Source organism: Armigeres subalbatus, chromosome 3 (assembly GCF_024139115.2).
Source record: "Armigeres subalbatus isolate Guangzhou_Male chromosome 3, GZ_Asu_2, whole genome shotgun sequence".
Taxonomy (NCBI): Eukaryota; Metazoa; Arthropoda; class Insecta; order Diptera; family Culicidae; genus Armigeres; species Armigeres subalbatus.
This window is the reverse complement of record NC_085141.1, coordinates 305155662-305173607: the sequence shown is the minus strand read 5'-3', so window position 1 is coordinate 305173607 and position 17946 is coordinate 305155662. Positions and strand designations below refer to the sequence as shown.

General features: G+C 38.0%; 1 protein-coding gene across 1 annotated transcript; it reads right to left on the bottom strand.

Annotated features, from left to right (window-relative positions):
- Positions 1 to 356: 356 nt before the first annotated feature.
- On the bottom strand, positions 357 to 13571 carry LOC134220612 (WD repeat-containing protein CG11141). The gene is made up of 2 exons (XM_062699714.1): positions 13014 to 13571; positions 357 to 1897 (listed from the first exon to the last, which is right to left on the bottom strand). Exons 1-2 carry the CDS (start codon positions 13209 to 13211, stop codon positions 590 to 592), a joined length of 1506 nt encoding a protein of 501 aa, XP_062555698.1. The 5' UTR covers positions 13212 to 13571; the 3' UTR covers positions 357 to 589.
- Between the last annotated feature and the right edge of the window lie 4375 nt (positions 13572 to 17946).

The following is a 17946-nucleotide window of genomic DNA, read 5'->3' as shown; positions in this document are numbered from 1 at the left end:
GGTCAAAGTCAAATTCCTTCAAGTTAGCAGTCAAGTCAAACAATCAACCGTCTAATTTATAAGTTGAAGGCGTTATTCAATAAATACCTACCTATACCTATGATGGCCGTGTTGTCCGGAGCAAAACCGAATATAAGGTCTTGTTCCAGGTGGCTCGTTCTTGTTCTTGGGCCGCCAGTCCCTTGCACGCCGGGCGCACGCGTATAGGAATCTAACAATTTCGCATATCCCCAGTTCTTATACAGGTTTTGGTAGGTTATTATACAGGGAGATAACCTAATATAAAATGTGAAACAACTGCTATTTAAGACGTCAGATAGCAACAGGATATTTCTCTACATTCAGCAGCACACCAGTTTCCTTCTTTTCGGTTTATTCAATAAGCGAAAACAATTTTATTAGAAGCTATCATCAATAAACTTTACTATGCAATGCAAAATGTGCTTATAAAGCATCGTCTAGCCACGTCTTAGACATTCTGGTGCACTTGGACAAAACATAAACTTCCAGTAAACTCGATATCATAATTGACTTTAACATAAGAACCAAAAGCTAAAAATATCACACTGATAAGCTGCTCCCCGTATAATCACTGCTTTACCGATTGCGAATCACTTCCCTGTGGATGATCATTGCCAACCGCGGTCACCAAGCCGTCTTCCATCTCCTTCGGTATCTGCCCAATCTCGACAATCGGATTGACTTTGGATTTGTGCTTCCGTTTCGTTTTACGTCCACTCTTGAACAGGATCGATTCGTCGTACTTCAGTTCGTTCAGCGTTTCAAATAGTTCTAACTTTTTCATGTGGGTAATGAGGTGGTGTGATCCACCCTCGGAAGAAGGATTCTGCTCTAAAGTTGTCGCCGAATGGATGCCATCGACGACGTCGCCTTTCGCCACAACGTGACCATTCGCGGATGGATTCGAAACGTTTTCCGATCCTGATTCCTGTTCGAGGCACTCATCTGCCACGACTATTGGACTGTCGCTATCACTGGTAGTGAACAGTTCGACATTTTTACACAGTATTGTGGCCTGACTGCTATCCGGAAGGGTGGATAGCCGAAGTAATGATCGAGGGCTTTCGACAATTAGTATTTCGTGTTTGTGGACCGCTATGTCGAGGATTCGGCGAAGTCTTGTTAACGCTGCGACAACCTTCATGTTGTCGAGATCAAGAACGAACATCATATCGTTGGCAACGGATAGTACAAACTTATCCTGGAATGAGTAGAGTGTACCGAAAGTGGTTGGAATTCTAATGGGGTGTTTGCTAGGGTTTAGAACTGGAATTTCGGCGGAAGAAAATTTTATTAATTCCTTGAAAATGAGTGTTTGTGCCACATCCCCTTCCATATCCGACACCCAAAGTCGGAAACCGGAACGGGTAGAGATCGCCTGAAATTGCTTGTGATACTCGTGGAAGATCGCCCCGAAGTGACTCAACATCTTTCGGTCTTTCTTACCGACCTGCGTCACACGCCACCGTTTGGAGTCCTCCTGAGTGCAGATCACAGTTCGATATGTAGTTGAAACCAGCAGTTTGTCCTTCCGCAAGCTCATCTGAACGACCCGATATTTCTCGTTCACAATCTCCCTGGCCGCGCATGTCTTTCCCTGATAGTTGATCTCGTTCAGCACAACTGCTCCGTTGTCATCTCCGGAAAAAAGCTTCATCCCGTTTTTGGACCACACCAGATCGGTGATCTCCGCTCGGTGCACATTGCGGATGGTGTACCGCTCGGTCGGTTTACTTTTTAGAAGTAGTTCAGCGCAAACATCCGGGGGAGCTTCCTTAGGTATTTGGAAGATACTTATCATGCCCTGCTGGTCGCCCGCTGCAACCATAAACTCGACGGTCGAAATTATTCGAATACATGTCAAGTGGTTGGAGTGCTAGAAAGGGAGTTTATCAGACAATTGCAATTGATAGAGTATAGATAGAGTTGAAAGGATTGAGCTTGATAATATATCAAATAAAAGAGGTGATTACATTTGAAAGATGATTACACTGGCAGAGTTCAGCTGGGCACGATGGGACACGTGACCCACCAAATCGAATATTTTTTTGCAATTTTATTATATAGGGGAAAAGTCGGCTTTGGCAGGTTTTGTTCTATTATTGGCAGGGAGGTTTTTGTCGACCGAATTTTATGAAATTTGGCCACAATATTCTTTGATATGCAAAGAATGTTTAGGCCAAATCTGAGCATAATCAGTCATAAAAAACCCCCCTGACAATAATAGAACAAAACCTGCCAAAGCCGTCATTCCCCCTACGCCGAAATTGTCCTCTCCTGAGAAAAAACATTTTTTTTTTTATTCTTTTATTCTTTATTAAAGAGGTTTGTACAAAGTTCATCACTAGAAAAACAACTGATTTTCTTAGAATTTTGATTAATCCTGGAGAAACTTCCGGAATAATTTTTAAAATTATTTTCTAAAGAATTTCAGAAGAAATTCTAGGATTTTCTTTGCAAAATCCAATCGGTATTTCTCCGGAAATTCTATTGAAAATTCCATCGTAAATTCATGTAAAAATCTATCCGAAAATCTTTCCAGCTTTCTTTTGGATTTTTTTTTCGAGAATTCATTCTGAAATTTCTCTGGAAATTAATTCGAAAATTTCTTCTAATATCCCTCAGAATTGTGTTCCACTCCAGAAATTCCCTCCAGGAATAATTTAGAAAATTTCTTCATTGATTCCTTTTGACTTTTGAGTTTCTTCCAGTAAATCCTTCAGAAAATCTTATCGAAAAATCTCCGTTTATACATCCAGAAATTCCTTCAGAACTTCCTTTTTTTAGTATTCTTTTTTTAATACAAAATTCATGCAGGTATTATTTCGGAAATTTTTTTGGTAGATTTTTTCATGATATTTATTAAAGAATGAAATAGGCTATCCTGAATGAATTTTCGGAAGGATTTTTAACGGAAATATTGAAGGTATTTCCAGATATTTTTTTCGAGAAACGAGAAGTAATATCCAACTGATGCGTAATAGATTTTATTAATGAATTTCTGAAGAGATTCCCGAGAGAATTTCTAAAAAAAAATGCGCAGGTGTTGAGGCGTCGGAGTAATGTCCGAAGGTATTCCTAAATCAGGTTTTGAAAGAATTCTGGATGAAGTTCCGACTAAATTGCGTAAAATTTTAGTAAAAATTGAAATTAAGTAAAATTTCAATGAAATTCCAAGAATTTCTACCTAGAGTTATGGGAGGGACTTCTTGGGGAATTCGTAGAAGAATTTGTTTGACAAAAATCTGAAATATTTGGTGATGCAATTCTTTTAAAAATTCCTTGAATAAGGGTTCTTAGTTCAATTTCAGCAGGACTTCCTAAGCCAATTTTCAAAGGAATTCATAAAGGAATTCTACTGAAAGGTTTTCGTTGGAATTCCAAACAAATTGCCAATGGAATTTGCAAAAGAATTGCCGAAGAAACTCCTAAATGAATTGGCAAATGAATTCTCGAATGAATCTCTAGAAATAATTTCGAAGGAATTTCTGAAGGAATTTTCAAGGATATTTCTAAAGGTATTTTCGTAGACAAATTGAAAATAATGGAATTCCGGAAATAAATTGGAGGATTCCATGGGATATTCCTCATAACATTGCTTCAAAAATTTAAAGATTGGAATTATAAGAAAATTTCGAAAGTCATTCCGAAGTTCCCTTACGATTTTTTTTCGGGATATGTTTTGGGAACTCTTCCAGTGCTTTCTCAAGAAATCCCTTCGGAAACTCTAAAAATAATTTCTTTTAGTTGCTTCGAAATTTCCCTCAGAAATTCATATTTCCAGGAATTCTTTCGAAAATTCTTGGATTTTTTAGCAACTCTTCCAGGAATAATTTTAGACCTTTGGAGATTCCTTTTGAAATTTCTTCGCAATTCCCTTCGCATTATTTCGGGAATCGCTTCGTAAAAATATTCAAAAATTCTTTCAGGAATCCTTCAGAGATTTCCTTCAAGAAATCTTTAGAAATGTCTTACGAAATTCCTTTAGGAAACCCTTTTAAATTTCCTTCAAAAACTCCTCCGGAAATTCCTTCATGATTTCCGATGTTCATTCTTCAATAATTTTTTTGTAAGAAGGATTCTGCCCGAACCGTTCCCCTATGAAGGAATCCATGAATCACTGTTTTGTATCTAGAATTAAAATGCAAAAAAAAACAAAAATATTGGATTTGCAGTCGATGCATCATCATACTTCTTCGGGTATTCTCTAGAATTCCTTAGGAATTTACTTCAGGAGTTGCTTCGAAAATTTCTCCAGTAATCATTCAAGTGATATTTCATGAATTTATCCAAAACTTCATTCGGAGGTCGCCCAGACATTTTTTCGTAAAAAATAATCAAGGAATTATTTCGGTTAGTCATTCAGAAGTTCTATCAGGCATACCTTCAAAAGATCCTCTAGGATTTCCATCGGGAATTTCTCCAAGTAATACATCAGAGATTTATCCAGTGATTCATAACTAAATTCTTCAAGGAGTTTTTTTAAAAATCCTCCGCAAATAAATCTAGAAATACCTCCAATTCCTTTAAAAAAATATCTAGAATTTTGGAAACTCCTCGGGATTTTTCTTCAGAAATTCCTTTACAATTCTTTCAGAAATTCGGAAATTCTTCCAGGTGTTCCATTCTTCCGGTTCCTGTAATCCATCCTATTCGCTGAGTGCGCAGCTCATCGAAGATGATCTCGTCAGTTTCAATAATGCCATTCATATTCTTCAATGAACGATCTCTTCACAGCTGTATCTTCTAATCAATCTATGATGAATCGATACCCGAGAGAATTATCCTCCCGCTGAATTCTGGAAATGCGAGGTCGGATCTTGCAAATTAAAAGATGATAGTCAAACGCGATGTCATCGCTGCGTTCATTACGGACTCAAAAAGGCACCACCTCCATTTTCAGGTGATCCATTTCCAGAGGAGCTTAATACTAGTCCTGACAACTAAAAGCGGCTCTAGAGAAGTTAGTCAAACGCTGTTGGCTGCAGACGGTAGAAGCGGGCGCGGGAGGACTCCCCGGTCAACGATGATAAGAAAGCCGCAATAACCGGCGATAATCGCCAACTCTACGATATTTCACGACGCCTGATTAAAGCAAGGACAAATCCGTGGGTGCCAGAGAAAGAAGCTACATGTCAGTCACTCACCGATCCAACTGATCAGCTGAAATGTTGTTGGTTCGACCACTTAGAACAACTTCTTCGAGTTTTGACGACTTATCCTAATTCAGATATAGGGAAAGGTTAACAATTTTCGGACGGCAACAGGCAAGATTCTGCCCGGATGATCATGTGAGAACCATACTGTCATGCTTTGCATCATCCTGGAGTAGGTCAATGAATTTCAAGAGTCTCTCCATTTGGTACTGATTAACCACGAAAAAGCCTTCGATCGTCATAATCACGAAAATCTGCGGGGCGTCCCTAGAAGCAAGGGAGGTATAGACAAAATCCAGAGTCCAGAACAATATAATCGCTAAAGTGAAGCAAGGTTGGATGTATTATATCTCTGTTGCTGTTGCCCACAGAAATCGACGAAATCATGGGCCGCACTAGCAGCCCACCACCATAGAGCAATCGTACTACCTCGACCCATATGACGATACTGCAGTACTAACGCAACAGTGGAGTAAACTGAATGATCTGGTTGAACGTTTCCCTCACCAACATCAACAACACCGAATCATTGGATGTGAACAACTCCAACTCCACGATAGCCGGGCAAACAGTAAAGAAGGTTGAAAACCGAAGCCAACGTTAGGCGGCGGTCCATTCAATGCACCAAACCCCAACCCTAACGTGAAATCTGTGATGTCATACGCCAGTGATACTTGGTGCTTATTCGCAGAGATCACATAGATTTTCAAGTATTCATCAACCGGTGTCAACGTTTTACAGCTCGGACCTGGTGGCCTCACTACTGGATTCTGAATGTTGAGTCCTATGGGGTCGTACACATATTACGTAAGCCTTTAAGGGGGGTCTTTCGTTTTCATAAGCACCATGTAAATAAAAAATTATTTGTGTGGAAAAAAAATCTTACGGGCGGAGGGGGGTCGAAAATCCCAGAAAAATTGCTTACGTAAGAAGTGTACGACCCCTATCGACGATGCCATAAAAATCCATCAACAAAATGGACGCAGGCCTGCCATACACTACGTAAGAGCGGAGGCGAAATCTGCAAGCAAGCGCTGGAATCCGGCAGGACATCGCGACAGGGGCAGACCTAGGATCTCCTGGCGACGAAACTATAACAGAGAAATAAATGAAGTCGATAGGAATCAATGCCCAATTCAAGGATGAAGATGCTTAACGTTGGCCCCATGTCCCCCAAAAAGTGCTCAGAACACAAGAGTACCACATGTACATGGGGCTGAAAAAGAAATCGATACAGCCATACAGCTATGTATTGTGTTACATTGATTAGCTATTTTTACAAAGCAATAGACATAAATTTTGAAACTGTTTGGAAGAGTTTTTATTTTTCATTCTACTCTCTATTCAATTCCACTGCGTTTTCTACAAAAATAAGTTCCAGTATTTTTTTAATTATATAAAGTTTGTGCTAAATTCACTACTGGAGAAACATGTTACAAATATTCATATTCTTTGCTTTTTCTAAGCATTCCTAGCTATCATTACATTACATTTTGGACTTTTTTTTTCGTTTCCTTGTTATTTTTTGCCCAAATGGTTCTCTACCCTATGAATTAATAAAGCACATTGATTTAAACTAATTATTTATCACAGTTTCACCAAAAAATAATCATGACATACATTTGAGCATGTATGTACTTATAGCCAAAACACAGATATAAACTTTAATTTTGTATCCGGTATCACGGATTATTATTTCTAATCCTTTTTGTGTATAAAGGCTCCCCCAGACCTAAGCGATTTCATCGCAGCGACGGCGACAACTAGTCGTCGCGATTCTATCGTTGGGTCGCTGCAGGCAATGCTCTATTTACGCTTCCATATCACTGTTGCGTCGCGTGTGTTTGGGGGAACCTTAATGCAATCCGCGCATTGCAAGAAGAAAAACATCGTTTTCGTTTCGCTATTATGAACATAAACAAATAATCAACATAATTGTTGACAGCTGTTCATTTATAAGCTTATAGGTTGTCTCGTCGTCATGATGTAGTCGTATCATGTTTATATCTAGGTTCTCAAAACCGCCAAATCTGGAGGAAGTTTTATGCAGCATGTTTTATGTGACCCTCCTTTTATGTGACCTGGGCCCTCCTTAGCCGTGCGGTAAGACGCGCAGCTACAAAGCAAGACCATGCTGGATTCGATTCCCGGTGCCGGTCTAGGCAATTTTCGGATTGGAAATTGTCTCGACTTCCCTGGGCATAAAAGTATCATCGTGCTAGCCTCATGATATACGAATGCAAAAATGGTAACCTGGCTTAGAAACCACACAGTTAATAACTGTGGAAGTGCCTAATGAACACTAAGCTGCGAGGCGGCTCTGTCCCAGTGTGGGGATGTAATGCCAATAAGAAGAAGCAGAAGAAGAAAAAGTTTTATGTGATATTATAATATCTTTGGTTCTGAACTGGAACGCATATCAGGGGTTATTGATTGCAACAAAACTGGGCCAACTGGGGCCGTGACATGATAGTATAACCACACAGAACAGACGTTCATCTTCATTCCCGTGGTTGTGTAAAGTTTGTACTGGTCATTTTTAAGTATGTCGTTATGCCTCCGTTGCGCGGTGCTAGTGTGCTGATGAATATGGTTAAAATTTGCCGTGTTTTGCTTTTTAGCGCTAGTGTTCATTCCGAATTGCTCCTAGGCTCGCTCCTAGGTGGCAGCACTACATTGTTTAGGCAGTGTATGTCAAAGCCATCGCTTAGTGAGATTGAGGTTTTATGTCGGGCAGCCTGCGTTGGCGGCGCTGAGGTGCGATTTAAATCTTTACACACGTTTTAAACGAAATTTTGTTCGAGCATCCATGTCTGTTCTCTGTGGTATAACGATCTACAAGAGGTTGTGAGGAGGGAGGTTTTGAAATTAAGTTCTAAAGTACACTATAAAACTATGATAAAACCTCGATTGTTATTTGGGACGTATATTCTCGGTCTCCAGTAACCTTGCGAGCAAAGGCGTGGTATTGCTAATCCTGAGATGGCGAGTTCGATTCTCGGTCCGGTCTAGGATGTTTTCGGGTTGGAAACTTTCTCGACACCCTGGGCATCGTGTATCCATTGTACTTGCCACACAAGATACATAAGGTACCCCGGGGCAAGTGAAAATACGGGGTAAGTGGGTACTATGGCTGCCGATCAATCGATAAACGTTTTTAGTGGTAACAATCTTCTAGAAAGATGAAGCAGGACTATCAACGAATACAGCCCACACAAAAATATTTGGAATCAAAACCATTTGAGGCACCATGCTAATGCTATTGCTTGATCATGACTTCAGACTACCGGGAAAATCTATTACTTATATTTTAATTCAATGGATTTCCACCATAATAGTCGCTTCTAAATTTATCATTGATGTGGAAGGTGAATAGTTTGAGCAATTAAATAATTGTGTGACATCGAAAACGATTTATAAGTTTTAATTTAAGCCAAAATTTGCAATTTTCACTTACCCTTTAGTTTTAACATACATGGGGCAAGTGGGACATATCACTATACTCATATATCATATGGATCTGAATCTGATGTAGTTTGGTTATTGTTGGTTTCATTGTTAAATAGTATTGTACAGTTGATTAACAAATGTGTATTATTCATTCTAAAAGTTATCTCCCGCAATAGATATAACTATGCGATATTTTTCCGTTTACAGTGTACATAATCTATTTGTTCAACGATAGGTCAACAAAATTTGTCTTGTGTTTTGTTATTTTCAAATTGCTCAAGTGCTCAACACATAAATTGGCAATTTCGTTCTATTCTGCATCGCCTGCATAAAAACGCTTCTTTTGAAGTACTGATTTTTGTAATAATCTGTGCTCTAAACACAGAAACATTCACTCGAATGGTGAATAAAGATTTGCTTATCCTTTCCACCTAAAACATTTGGTACAAAAGTAACCAAGTGAAACGCAAAACAAGAGCCAATTAAACAGTAAATCGGCTGTTGACTGGTGTACAAATTTCCTAAATTATAATCCCTCCCTTGTAGCAAAAACAAAAATCCGACAAGCAACAAACCTCCACTCTGAGAAAAATCTATACTAAATAGATTTAAAGTTACGCTAATGAGCTATTCACCTGGTTGACCCCAAACTCGATTAGGTGCCGACTATACTGCGATAGTATAACTTTGATATATTGGGAGATAGTATAAAATGACTTTAATCGGCATTAGTTTAACCTTGTTCGGTGGGAAAAAATAGATGGATTCTGCACTGAACAATCGATTTGTTTTGCTTAATTTGAAAAGTGAAAATACAAATTTGTTCTATGAAAAGCTTTATTTCGCGTTTACATGCATATTTCTATGAGTATATTCATCACAGCTTAGAATAACACTTTTATAAATCGAGCAAACACCTTTCTGGTACTCTGCAGATATCATTGAATTCGGCATGATCCGCTGCGCTTCGACATCAAAGAAAAGCACATTTTTTTTAGGAAAATGGTGCCATATACATAGTATTGTCGCTTATGTTTCCGTATTCCTTTTGCGTTTAAAACGGATGATTTTCTTATGGTTTACGGAGGCCCCATTTTTCCATCTTCCGACGTTCCTGCGTTTAAAACGGATGATTTTCCTATGGTTACGGAGGCACCGTTTTTTCATCTTCCGGCTTTCCTATAAAGTTAAATTTGAAGTAAAAAATAGCGAATAAAAGTATCGAATGATTTGACCACATTTAAACAGTACATACCATTTTAGTATATAGTATCTCCTACCATTGCTTTTTCTAAATATAATATTTATTTAATATGCCCAAAATAAATGAAACTTTTATAGTTGCTGAACTGTTAGCCATTTTAACAAAAATGAGGCAAACTGTCAACACCGTATATGCTGAATAAAATACTTTTGCAAAAATCGGCGGTAGCATAATTTTATTTCTACGATAGTATAAAATTTAAGCTAAGCTATGAATAAATCTTATTAATAATACAAAAGATTAGATTTTATACCATGAATGATTTTTTATATTTCTGAGTGTCCATCCATGATCTGAAGATACTACGACTCAGAAATAATATGAACATTGTAGATTCCTTTAATTAGTTTAGTTCGACAGTATAAAACAGAATAGGTCCCACTTGCCCCGTTTGAAGGGGTAAGTGGGTCCTACAGGTGAATTTCTTTCTTTCACTACCAATATTTTTTGTAATTGAATAAATGGCTTACAACACGTCTACACTTCAACAACGGAAGCATATAATGATGTATCCGTGGTTAATGTTCTGAAATATCGTGTTTTTTAAGTATGCGTTAACAATTTGGCTGAACTAGCGTTTTTTTAGGTCCCACTTGCCCCGGGGTACCTTACTCATGCAATGGCGGGCTTAGAAAGGCTTTCAATTAATTACTGAAATGCCAATGAAAGGCAGGCCTAGTTCCATTTGGAATGTAGAGCCATTGAAGAAGAAGACGATTCCCCGCTATAATCGGATCGGATTGCTTTTTATATTCGGTTGAATTGTGTTTGAACCATTTTAACATACTGCTGAATCTTGTCTGAGTTGACGTTTGTGGAGGTCAACTGCACCGATCGTTCCGAACATTCTGACCAATGTTGTAAATAAAAAGGTGCTGATGAAGGATTGTCCTTATTTACCACATTGATCAAACAGCTCGGAACACGCAAGCTGGCGGCCATTACCACTCGCGGAAAACTGTATATGTGATGAAGCTCCCGAATCAACAATCCATTTCTTCATTGGTTTACATGAATCTTGTAGGATGAAGGCATATGTTTTTTTTACGTAGAATTTCGTTGTTCGGTAAGATAGGGAGGTCATTCCAAAGTTTCAAATTTGGGGCCGTCACGAAAAGAAGTCAGGAAGTTAAAGCCAATAAAGCAGCTGTTTTTCAACGAATTGTGAAGACTTTGGTATGAATCGAACAGTAAACTCTCTAAGATTCCATACAACTATTGTAAACAATTGATTCAATGCATTTAACTATTCAAAAATTTAATTTCTTTGGGTAGTGTGGAAATTGCACTTTTTAGTAAATTGCCTACATTTCGGATATTACCCATCCGGCATGAATATGCACAAAATGTTGATGATCTAACTTCCAATCCACCCTGTATTATACGCAATTCTACGTTCAATTTACGGTCGTGTCTTTGATACAACCTTCTACTTTTTCGTGGATTTTTCTCTTGGTTTCTAATTCTTCCTTTCTTTTGAATCTTCGCTCAGAAAACAATCATTTTCTTTTTCCCAATTGTGGCAAAATCCATTTTCAACTCATCGTCCTTCAAAATCATCAAGGTCTTTCGAACGTGGTCATAGGACATCGGTAAACTTAGCAATAATATCGCTACTTGAACGTCCTCTCTCAGGTCCTTCCCGGCGCTTAAAAGCCTTTAGAGTAACTCTTCCAGATCATAGATATGAGCCTCCAGGTCACCTCCATCCGTCAGTTTGTTTTATCGCAATCTTGACAATCAGTGACACATTTTCAGCGACGTATTTCCAAAGTCTTCTCTGTCCAATAATCTTCTCTTTCCAAATACATGGAGGGAAGTTAATTACTACTAGGCTAGTAGAACCACAAGCTTTGAGAGAGCGATAAAACGGGTGTAGCTAGTAGAACGATCAGTGTAGGAATGAATTTATTTCTGTGAAAGATAACAAGGTAATCAATAAAGACTACTTCGATGTGAACTTGTAACAAATTATTAATATACATCATCTGTTTATCTGCATGCGCATTGCTCATGTTTTTTGATCTAAGCGATATAAATATTTATATCGTACAAGCACCGCCAGTGGAAAACTTCTGTATGTACTTGCTCAGACTGTATGAACTCATTGACAATAATGATGTACAGTATCATGCAACTTAAGCACTGTGATCGTTGCTGTTGTTAGTCGTTTAGTTTACAAAGGATAAGCTGTCATTCGTTTCTTACAAGAGTGGATTCGTCTCTGAAAGAAACAGCACTGGATCCTGGTGGAGTATTGCTTTTTGTAGTATTTCTGCATCATGTGATTCTAATATGTATGGTGGTCTAAAATAGTGATCAGTGGTACGTTTGTGTATGCAGATAGTCTGAAACATTAATTTATTATACGCACAATAAATGGTGGGTTGTTAATACGTACTGTCGTTCAACGTGCATCACTCGGCTCTTTCCAAATGTATTCGTCATCAAAATTGCACAAGATTTCACAAACCCATTGCGCCTTAGATCATTCTACTGTGTCTATGCCGACCTTTTATAAATTGGGGTGCATTACAGGCTTCCATGTGTTAACAAAAGAACGTATGTAGACACAGTTCCAAGAATCCTGTCTATGCGAGTCCGTATTCGTATTATCATTTTTGTAAACAACAAGAACTAAATATTCTATAACGACGAAAGCAGATTCAGCAAGTGTAGTTTTTCGGAATAAACTCCTAGACGGAATTTGACAACGCATGTCCTGCGTTCGCTACAAACATGCTTCCGAATGTTTACGCAGATAGAAAGCTTGGTTGAACTTGAAACGTTCAGCGAATTGATGAACAAACAATTACACGCTATAGTATCATCGTTTGCACCCCTGAAGTTCTTCGGCTACACAAAAATCATCCACCTCTTGCTATCCGAATCTTCCGAGTAATGAGTACGATGGGATTGTTGATTGTATATATCATATATCATGTACTTTTATCATCAAGGAAAACTGACTGAAATATTCAATTTGTGAAGTAGTCTCGGTATCTTCCGATGTTCAATGTGTAACCAGATAAATAATTTTGAACATCGTTAGAGTAGTAATCAAGTCTTTTCTTACATTACGCATATTACCAAGCTCTCTCCAATCATTATAACCATCTTACCTCCGTCTGAAGGCGCTCCACCGCACCGCTCTTCCGATTATACCAGAACACAATTCCTACATTGCTGCCCAAGGCAATAAATTCATCGACCAGGTGCACACAGGTGATGGAAACATCGTGAAACAGCAGACCGCGCTGCACTGTAACCGGGATTTTGTTCACCAGGCTCACCAACGGGGACCACTCGCGGAGCTCCATTGTTGTCGAACAGTTTATACTCTTCTCCCGGCTAGACTAGACCGCGTGGCTCTGGGTGTTTTGATAATTCACCTCATCTACATGACGAAGATAACACTTTGCTCTTACGTGATTCACCCCAACTGCATTGATAATGAGGAACTTTCTTCACTGAGTTGCTTTCGATTGGAGATTATGCTGCTTCGGGTATTTCCAGCAATCGGATGAGGTGACAAACAGGCACGGCGAAATAATCGCAGTCTACCATATATTATAGGAGATTGCGCAGACAAGTGAACGACGAACATGAGACGACATGATTTGATCAGAAAAATAGAAAACATAAACAAAACGCAATCGAAACAAAAACAGAGGAGCCAAATTTGAGCACACGGGTTGCGCGTTGCGGGTTGCCCAGAATGAGGGGCACATCGATGGTATTGTAATGAAATACAGATGTGTCCGTATTGTTATTTGTGGAGCCACCTCGTGCACCCCCCGTGCATACCCTGCTTTTTGTCTTTACTTCCCTATAGGGAATTAGTCGACTCTGTGCTGTCGATTACACTAAAAATGGATCAGTGAATATTTCTTCATTAGGTATATCCTCAACGGCTCAGTGAACTCATCTATCTGAAGCCCTCAGTACACTGTTTGTCATGATGACAAATATTTGTCAAGTTAGCCTGAAATCCATGTCGATTTCTAATCAGTCTGATACATGTTAGGATAAGATTGACAAATATTTGTCAATATGACATACAGTGGACTGCGGGCTTAACACAAACTGCGGATATATTATTTTTTGGAAACCTCTACCCGGCTAACCATTCGTCAAACTCCTTCAAAGTTATTTATCTAAAATTAAATGATTGTAACAGTATTTCTTTACACTAAATTATCCACAAAAATTATTCAAATCATTCAAAAATGATAAACTTTGACAAAGTATTTCGAAGATGAACATGGCTACCATCTTTACCACTAAATGAGTTGCAATAACGATATGAATATTCATGAAACGTTATCAGATTTCTGATAAAGTACGATCTCAACGTTATGATATATTTTGACAACGAATTTTACTGTTGAACATCGCTGCATCTTCACCACTTTTTAGTTCATCGATTCATATCGTTGGATATAAAAACTTCGATGGATATTTATTTTGCGGATTGTTTATACCCAGAAATAAAGATTTAGCTGAAACTCGATTTGTGCAATTGCACAACATGTGAAAGATTTTGTTCGAAAAATGTATTGGAGGGTAACCACTTCCTTCGCTGGGGTTTGATCCCACGAAACCATACATTTTTCGAACTGAATCTTTCACTTTTCTGGGCAATTGCACAAATCGAGTTTCAGACATAGTAATTAATTTCCACACCAAGTGGCCGGAACATAAGAAATTAACTTTGATTTTTCCGAAAGATTTATAAATTTTCTAAAAAATGATTCGAACGAATGTAGAATGAATGACATTCGGGTTTCAATTCTAAAAGCTGTAATATAGATCCAACTTACAAAAAATTAACCTGCAGTTGACGTTTTATGTTTGCATTTAAGTAAAAAAGATGAATCTGAAAATTACACCATTTGGGAAATAATTCCTCTATATGCAAGTAATATTCGAATGAAAACTTCAAGGCATAGAATGTTAATGCAATAAGTACAATCATCACTTCATTGTGGGCTAGTGGTTAAGTTCTCTGGGCAAATTTATAACATCGTCACTTCTTCAGGTTCGATTCTCGATCAACCAGTAAACGCCCAGGACGAACTTTTAATTTTGAAAACCATATATCTCTGAGGTTTTAAGAGGTTTTTACTCGGAATTTTCACTAAAATCAAGGGGAATAGTTGTACTTTTATGCACATGCAAAACCTCCCCTCCGGACCCTCCCTCTTTTTATGGTTAAGTGATTATATGAAACTAGTAATACACCCGATTTTGTTTTACACGGGGGATGCGTGCCGTGTGAAAAAAATCCGTGTAAAAATAATCCGTGTTATTTCGAGAAACCGTGTAAAAATAATCCGTGTTATTTGAAGAATCCGTGCAAAAAAAATCCGTGTTATTTCGAGAAACCGTGTAAAAAAAGCCGTGCAAAAAATATCCGTGTAAAAAAAGTCATTGGCTCTTTGTTAATATGGGGGATGCGTTCCGTGTAAAAATAAATCCGTGTAAAAATAATCCGTGTTATTTCGAGAAACCGTGTAAAAAAAATCCGTGCTATTTCGAGAAACCGTGCAAAAAAAATCCGTGTTGTTTCGAGAATCCGTGTAAAAAAAACCCTGTAAAAAAAATCCGTGTGAAAATAATCCGTGTAAAAAAAGAATCGGGTATATTTGGAGAATTTTTACAGTGAACTCTCCCTAACTCGATGTTCTGTAACTCGATATTTTCCCTTACCATATGAAATATAAAGTCCCTTGAATTTAGCATACGTAAAGTCGATACCTCCCTTACTCGATATTCTCTAAGTCAAAGTAATTTCCCAAAGCATTTTCACCTCGCTAACTCGATGTTGTCAGAATCAGTTCACATGCACAAAATATATGATGTCGGGCCATTTGGACGAATGCCGTTTGGTCGAATGTCATTTGGCCGAAAAGTTAATAAAAAAAACTTATATTGTTAATAGTGAAAAGTGATTAATGAGAAGTGAGTAGTAAGAAATACATTTCGCACATCTCATAAGAAATAAGACGTGAGAAATAGGAAGTGAATGGAGATTTAAAAGTGAGAAGTAATAAGTGAGACGTGAGAAGAGAGAAGTGAGAAGTGAGAAGTAAGAAGTGAGAGGTAAGAATTGAGAAATAGAAGTGAAAAGAGAGAAATTTGAGAAATGAGAACTGTGCAGTGAGAAGTGAGAAATGAAAAATGAGAAGTGAGAAGTAAGATTTGAGTAGTTAGAAGTGAGAAATTCGAAGTGAATAGTGTGAAGTGAGAAATGAAAAGTGGAAAGTGAAAAGTGAAAAATGAGAAGTAAGAAGTATGAAGTGAGAAGTCAGAATTGAGAAGTGAGAGGTGAGCAGTTAAAAGTGAAAAATTTGAGAAGTGAGAAGTGAAAAGTGAATAGTGAAAGGTAAAAAGTGAGAAGTTAGAAACGAGAAGTGAGAAGTATTAAATGAGAAATTCGAAATGAGAAGTGAAGAGTGAGATGTGTTGAGCAAAGTGCACACTTAAAATAAATCGCCGAATTCGGTAAAATTTTACCGAAATCTCAACAGCTGAACTGTTCGGTAAATAATTTAACTGATTTTCGGTGATTTTGACAGTTGAGCAATGGAAAAAATTACAAAAAATCTGTAAAATAAATTACCGAACAGTTCTGCTGTTGAGATTTCGGTAAAATTTACCGAATACGGTGAAATGAGTTAAGTGTGTGTGAAGTGAATAGTAAGAAGGGAGAATTGCGAAGTGAGTAGTGAGGAATGAGAAGAGAACAGTGAGAATGTTGAAGTGGGAAATGAGAAGTGAAAACTGAGGTTAAAATTGAAAATTTTCAGCCCAACATTTATTCCTTCCAACTTCCTTCTCTCTTTTTCCCCTCTTTCTTTTTCTTATTTTTTTCATCCTTATTCTTGCTCTCTTTTTTTCCTTTATCATTGTTCTTCTCTTCCTTATTTTTACTTCATTTCTTCTTTTTCTTTATTATTTCTTTTTCTTTTTCTTTCTTTCTTATTCTTCCTCTTCCATTTTTTATCTTTTTGCCTTTCTCGTATACTAAGTACACGTGAAGGCTATATGATCGCTCCAAAAATAAACTTTTTATAGAAGACCCGGAGACCCATTGAGATTCTCACGTCCGAATGTGTGAGTGGCGATAAAAGGAAAACAAACACTCCTAGATGATGCAACTCAGCAAAGATTGGGTAAAAATGAGTATATTTCCATATATTTTTTGACTCTTTTGAAATCATTGTGATGACCTCATCATTTTAAAGGTTATGAGCAGAAGGAAAACAAACATGTTTTTACACATGACGAATTGCACATTAGTGTGCGGCGCTAAACGTCACTCATCTATATAGTGTTATATACCGATCGACTCAGTTCGACGGATTGAGGTGATGTCTGTGTGTATGTGTGTGTGTCTGTGCGCACCCACGTACCAAAATGTAGCAAAAGTGTCACTCATTTTTCGGGCACTTATCCTTAACCGATTTGCTCGCAATAAGTTGCATTCGACGCAGACTTCTATCCGATTGCTTCCTATTGAAAATTGGTCGGATCTGACTTTGGGCTCGGAAGTTATGGACAACTTTTTTTTACGGAATAGTCGCGTTAAAAAGTGTCACTCATTTTTCGGGCACTTATCCTCAACCGATTTGCTCGCAACAAGTTACATTCGACGCAGACTTCTATCCTATTGAAAATTGGCCGGATCGGACTATGGGATCGGAAGTATTTTTTAAATGCACGAGAAAGGCGCCATCACCGCTAGGTGGATTAATCTGGGTTTTTCTTCTTTCTTCTTCCTTATTTTGTCTTCTTTCTTCTGTCTTATATCTCACCATTCACTTCTCACTTCGGAACATCTCGCTTTCTTTATCCCAATTATCATCTTTCATTCTCACTACTCACTTTTCACTTCTCATTTCTCATTCTCTCTACTCACTTCTCACTACTCTGTACTCACTTCAAACATCTCATTTCTCACTTCTCACTACTCTGTATTCACTCCAAACATCTCACTTCCCACTTCTCTCTTTTCACTATTCACTTCAAACATCTCACTTCTGATTTCAT

Bases quoted from the DNA above. Each gene is read 5' to 3' on its own strand.
- LOC134220612 (XM_062699714.1), bottom strand. From the start codon at position 13,211: ATGGAGCTCCGCGAGTGGTCCCCGTTGGTGAGCCTGGTGAACAAAATC. The intron at 1,898-13,013 runs GTAAGATGGTTA...CTCCCTTTCTAG, and splicing joins TGGAGCGCCTTCAGACGGAG to CACTCCAACCACTTGACATG.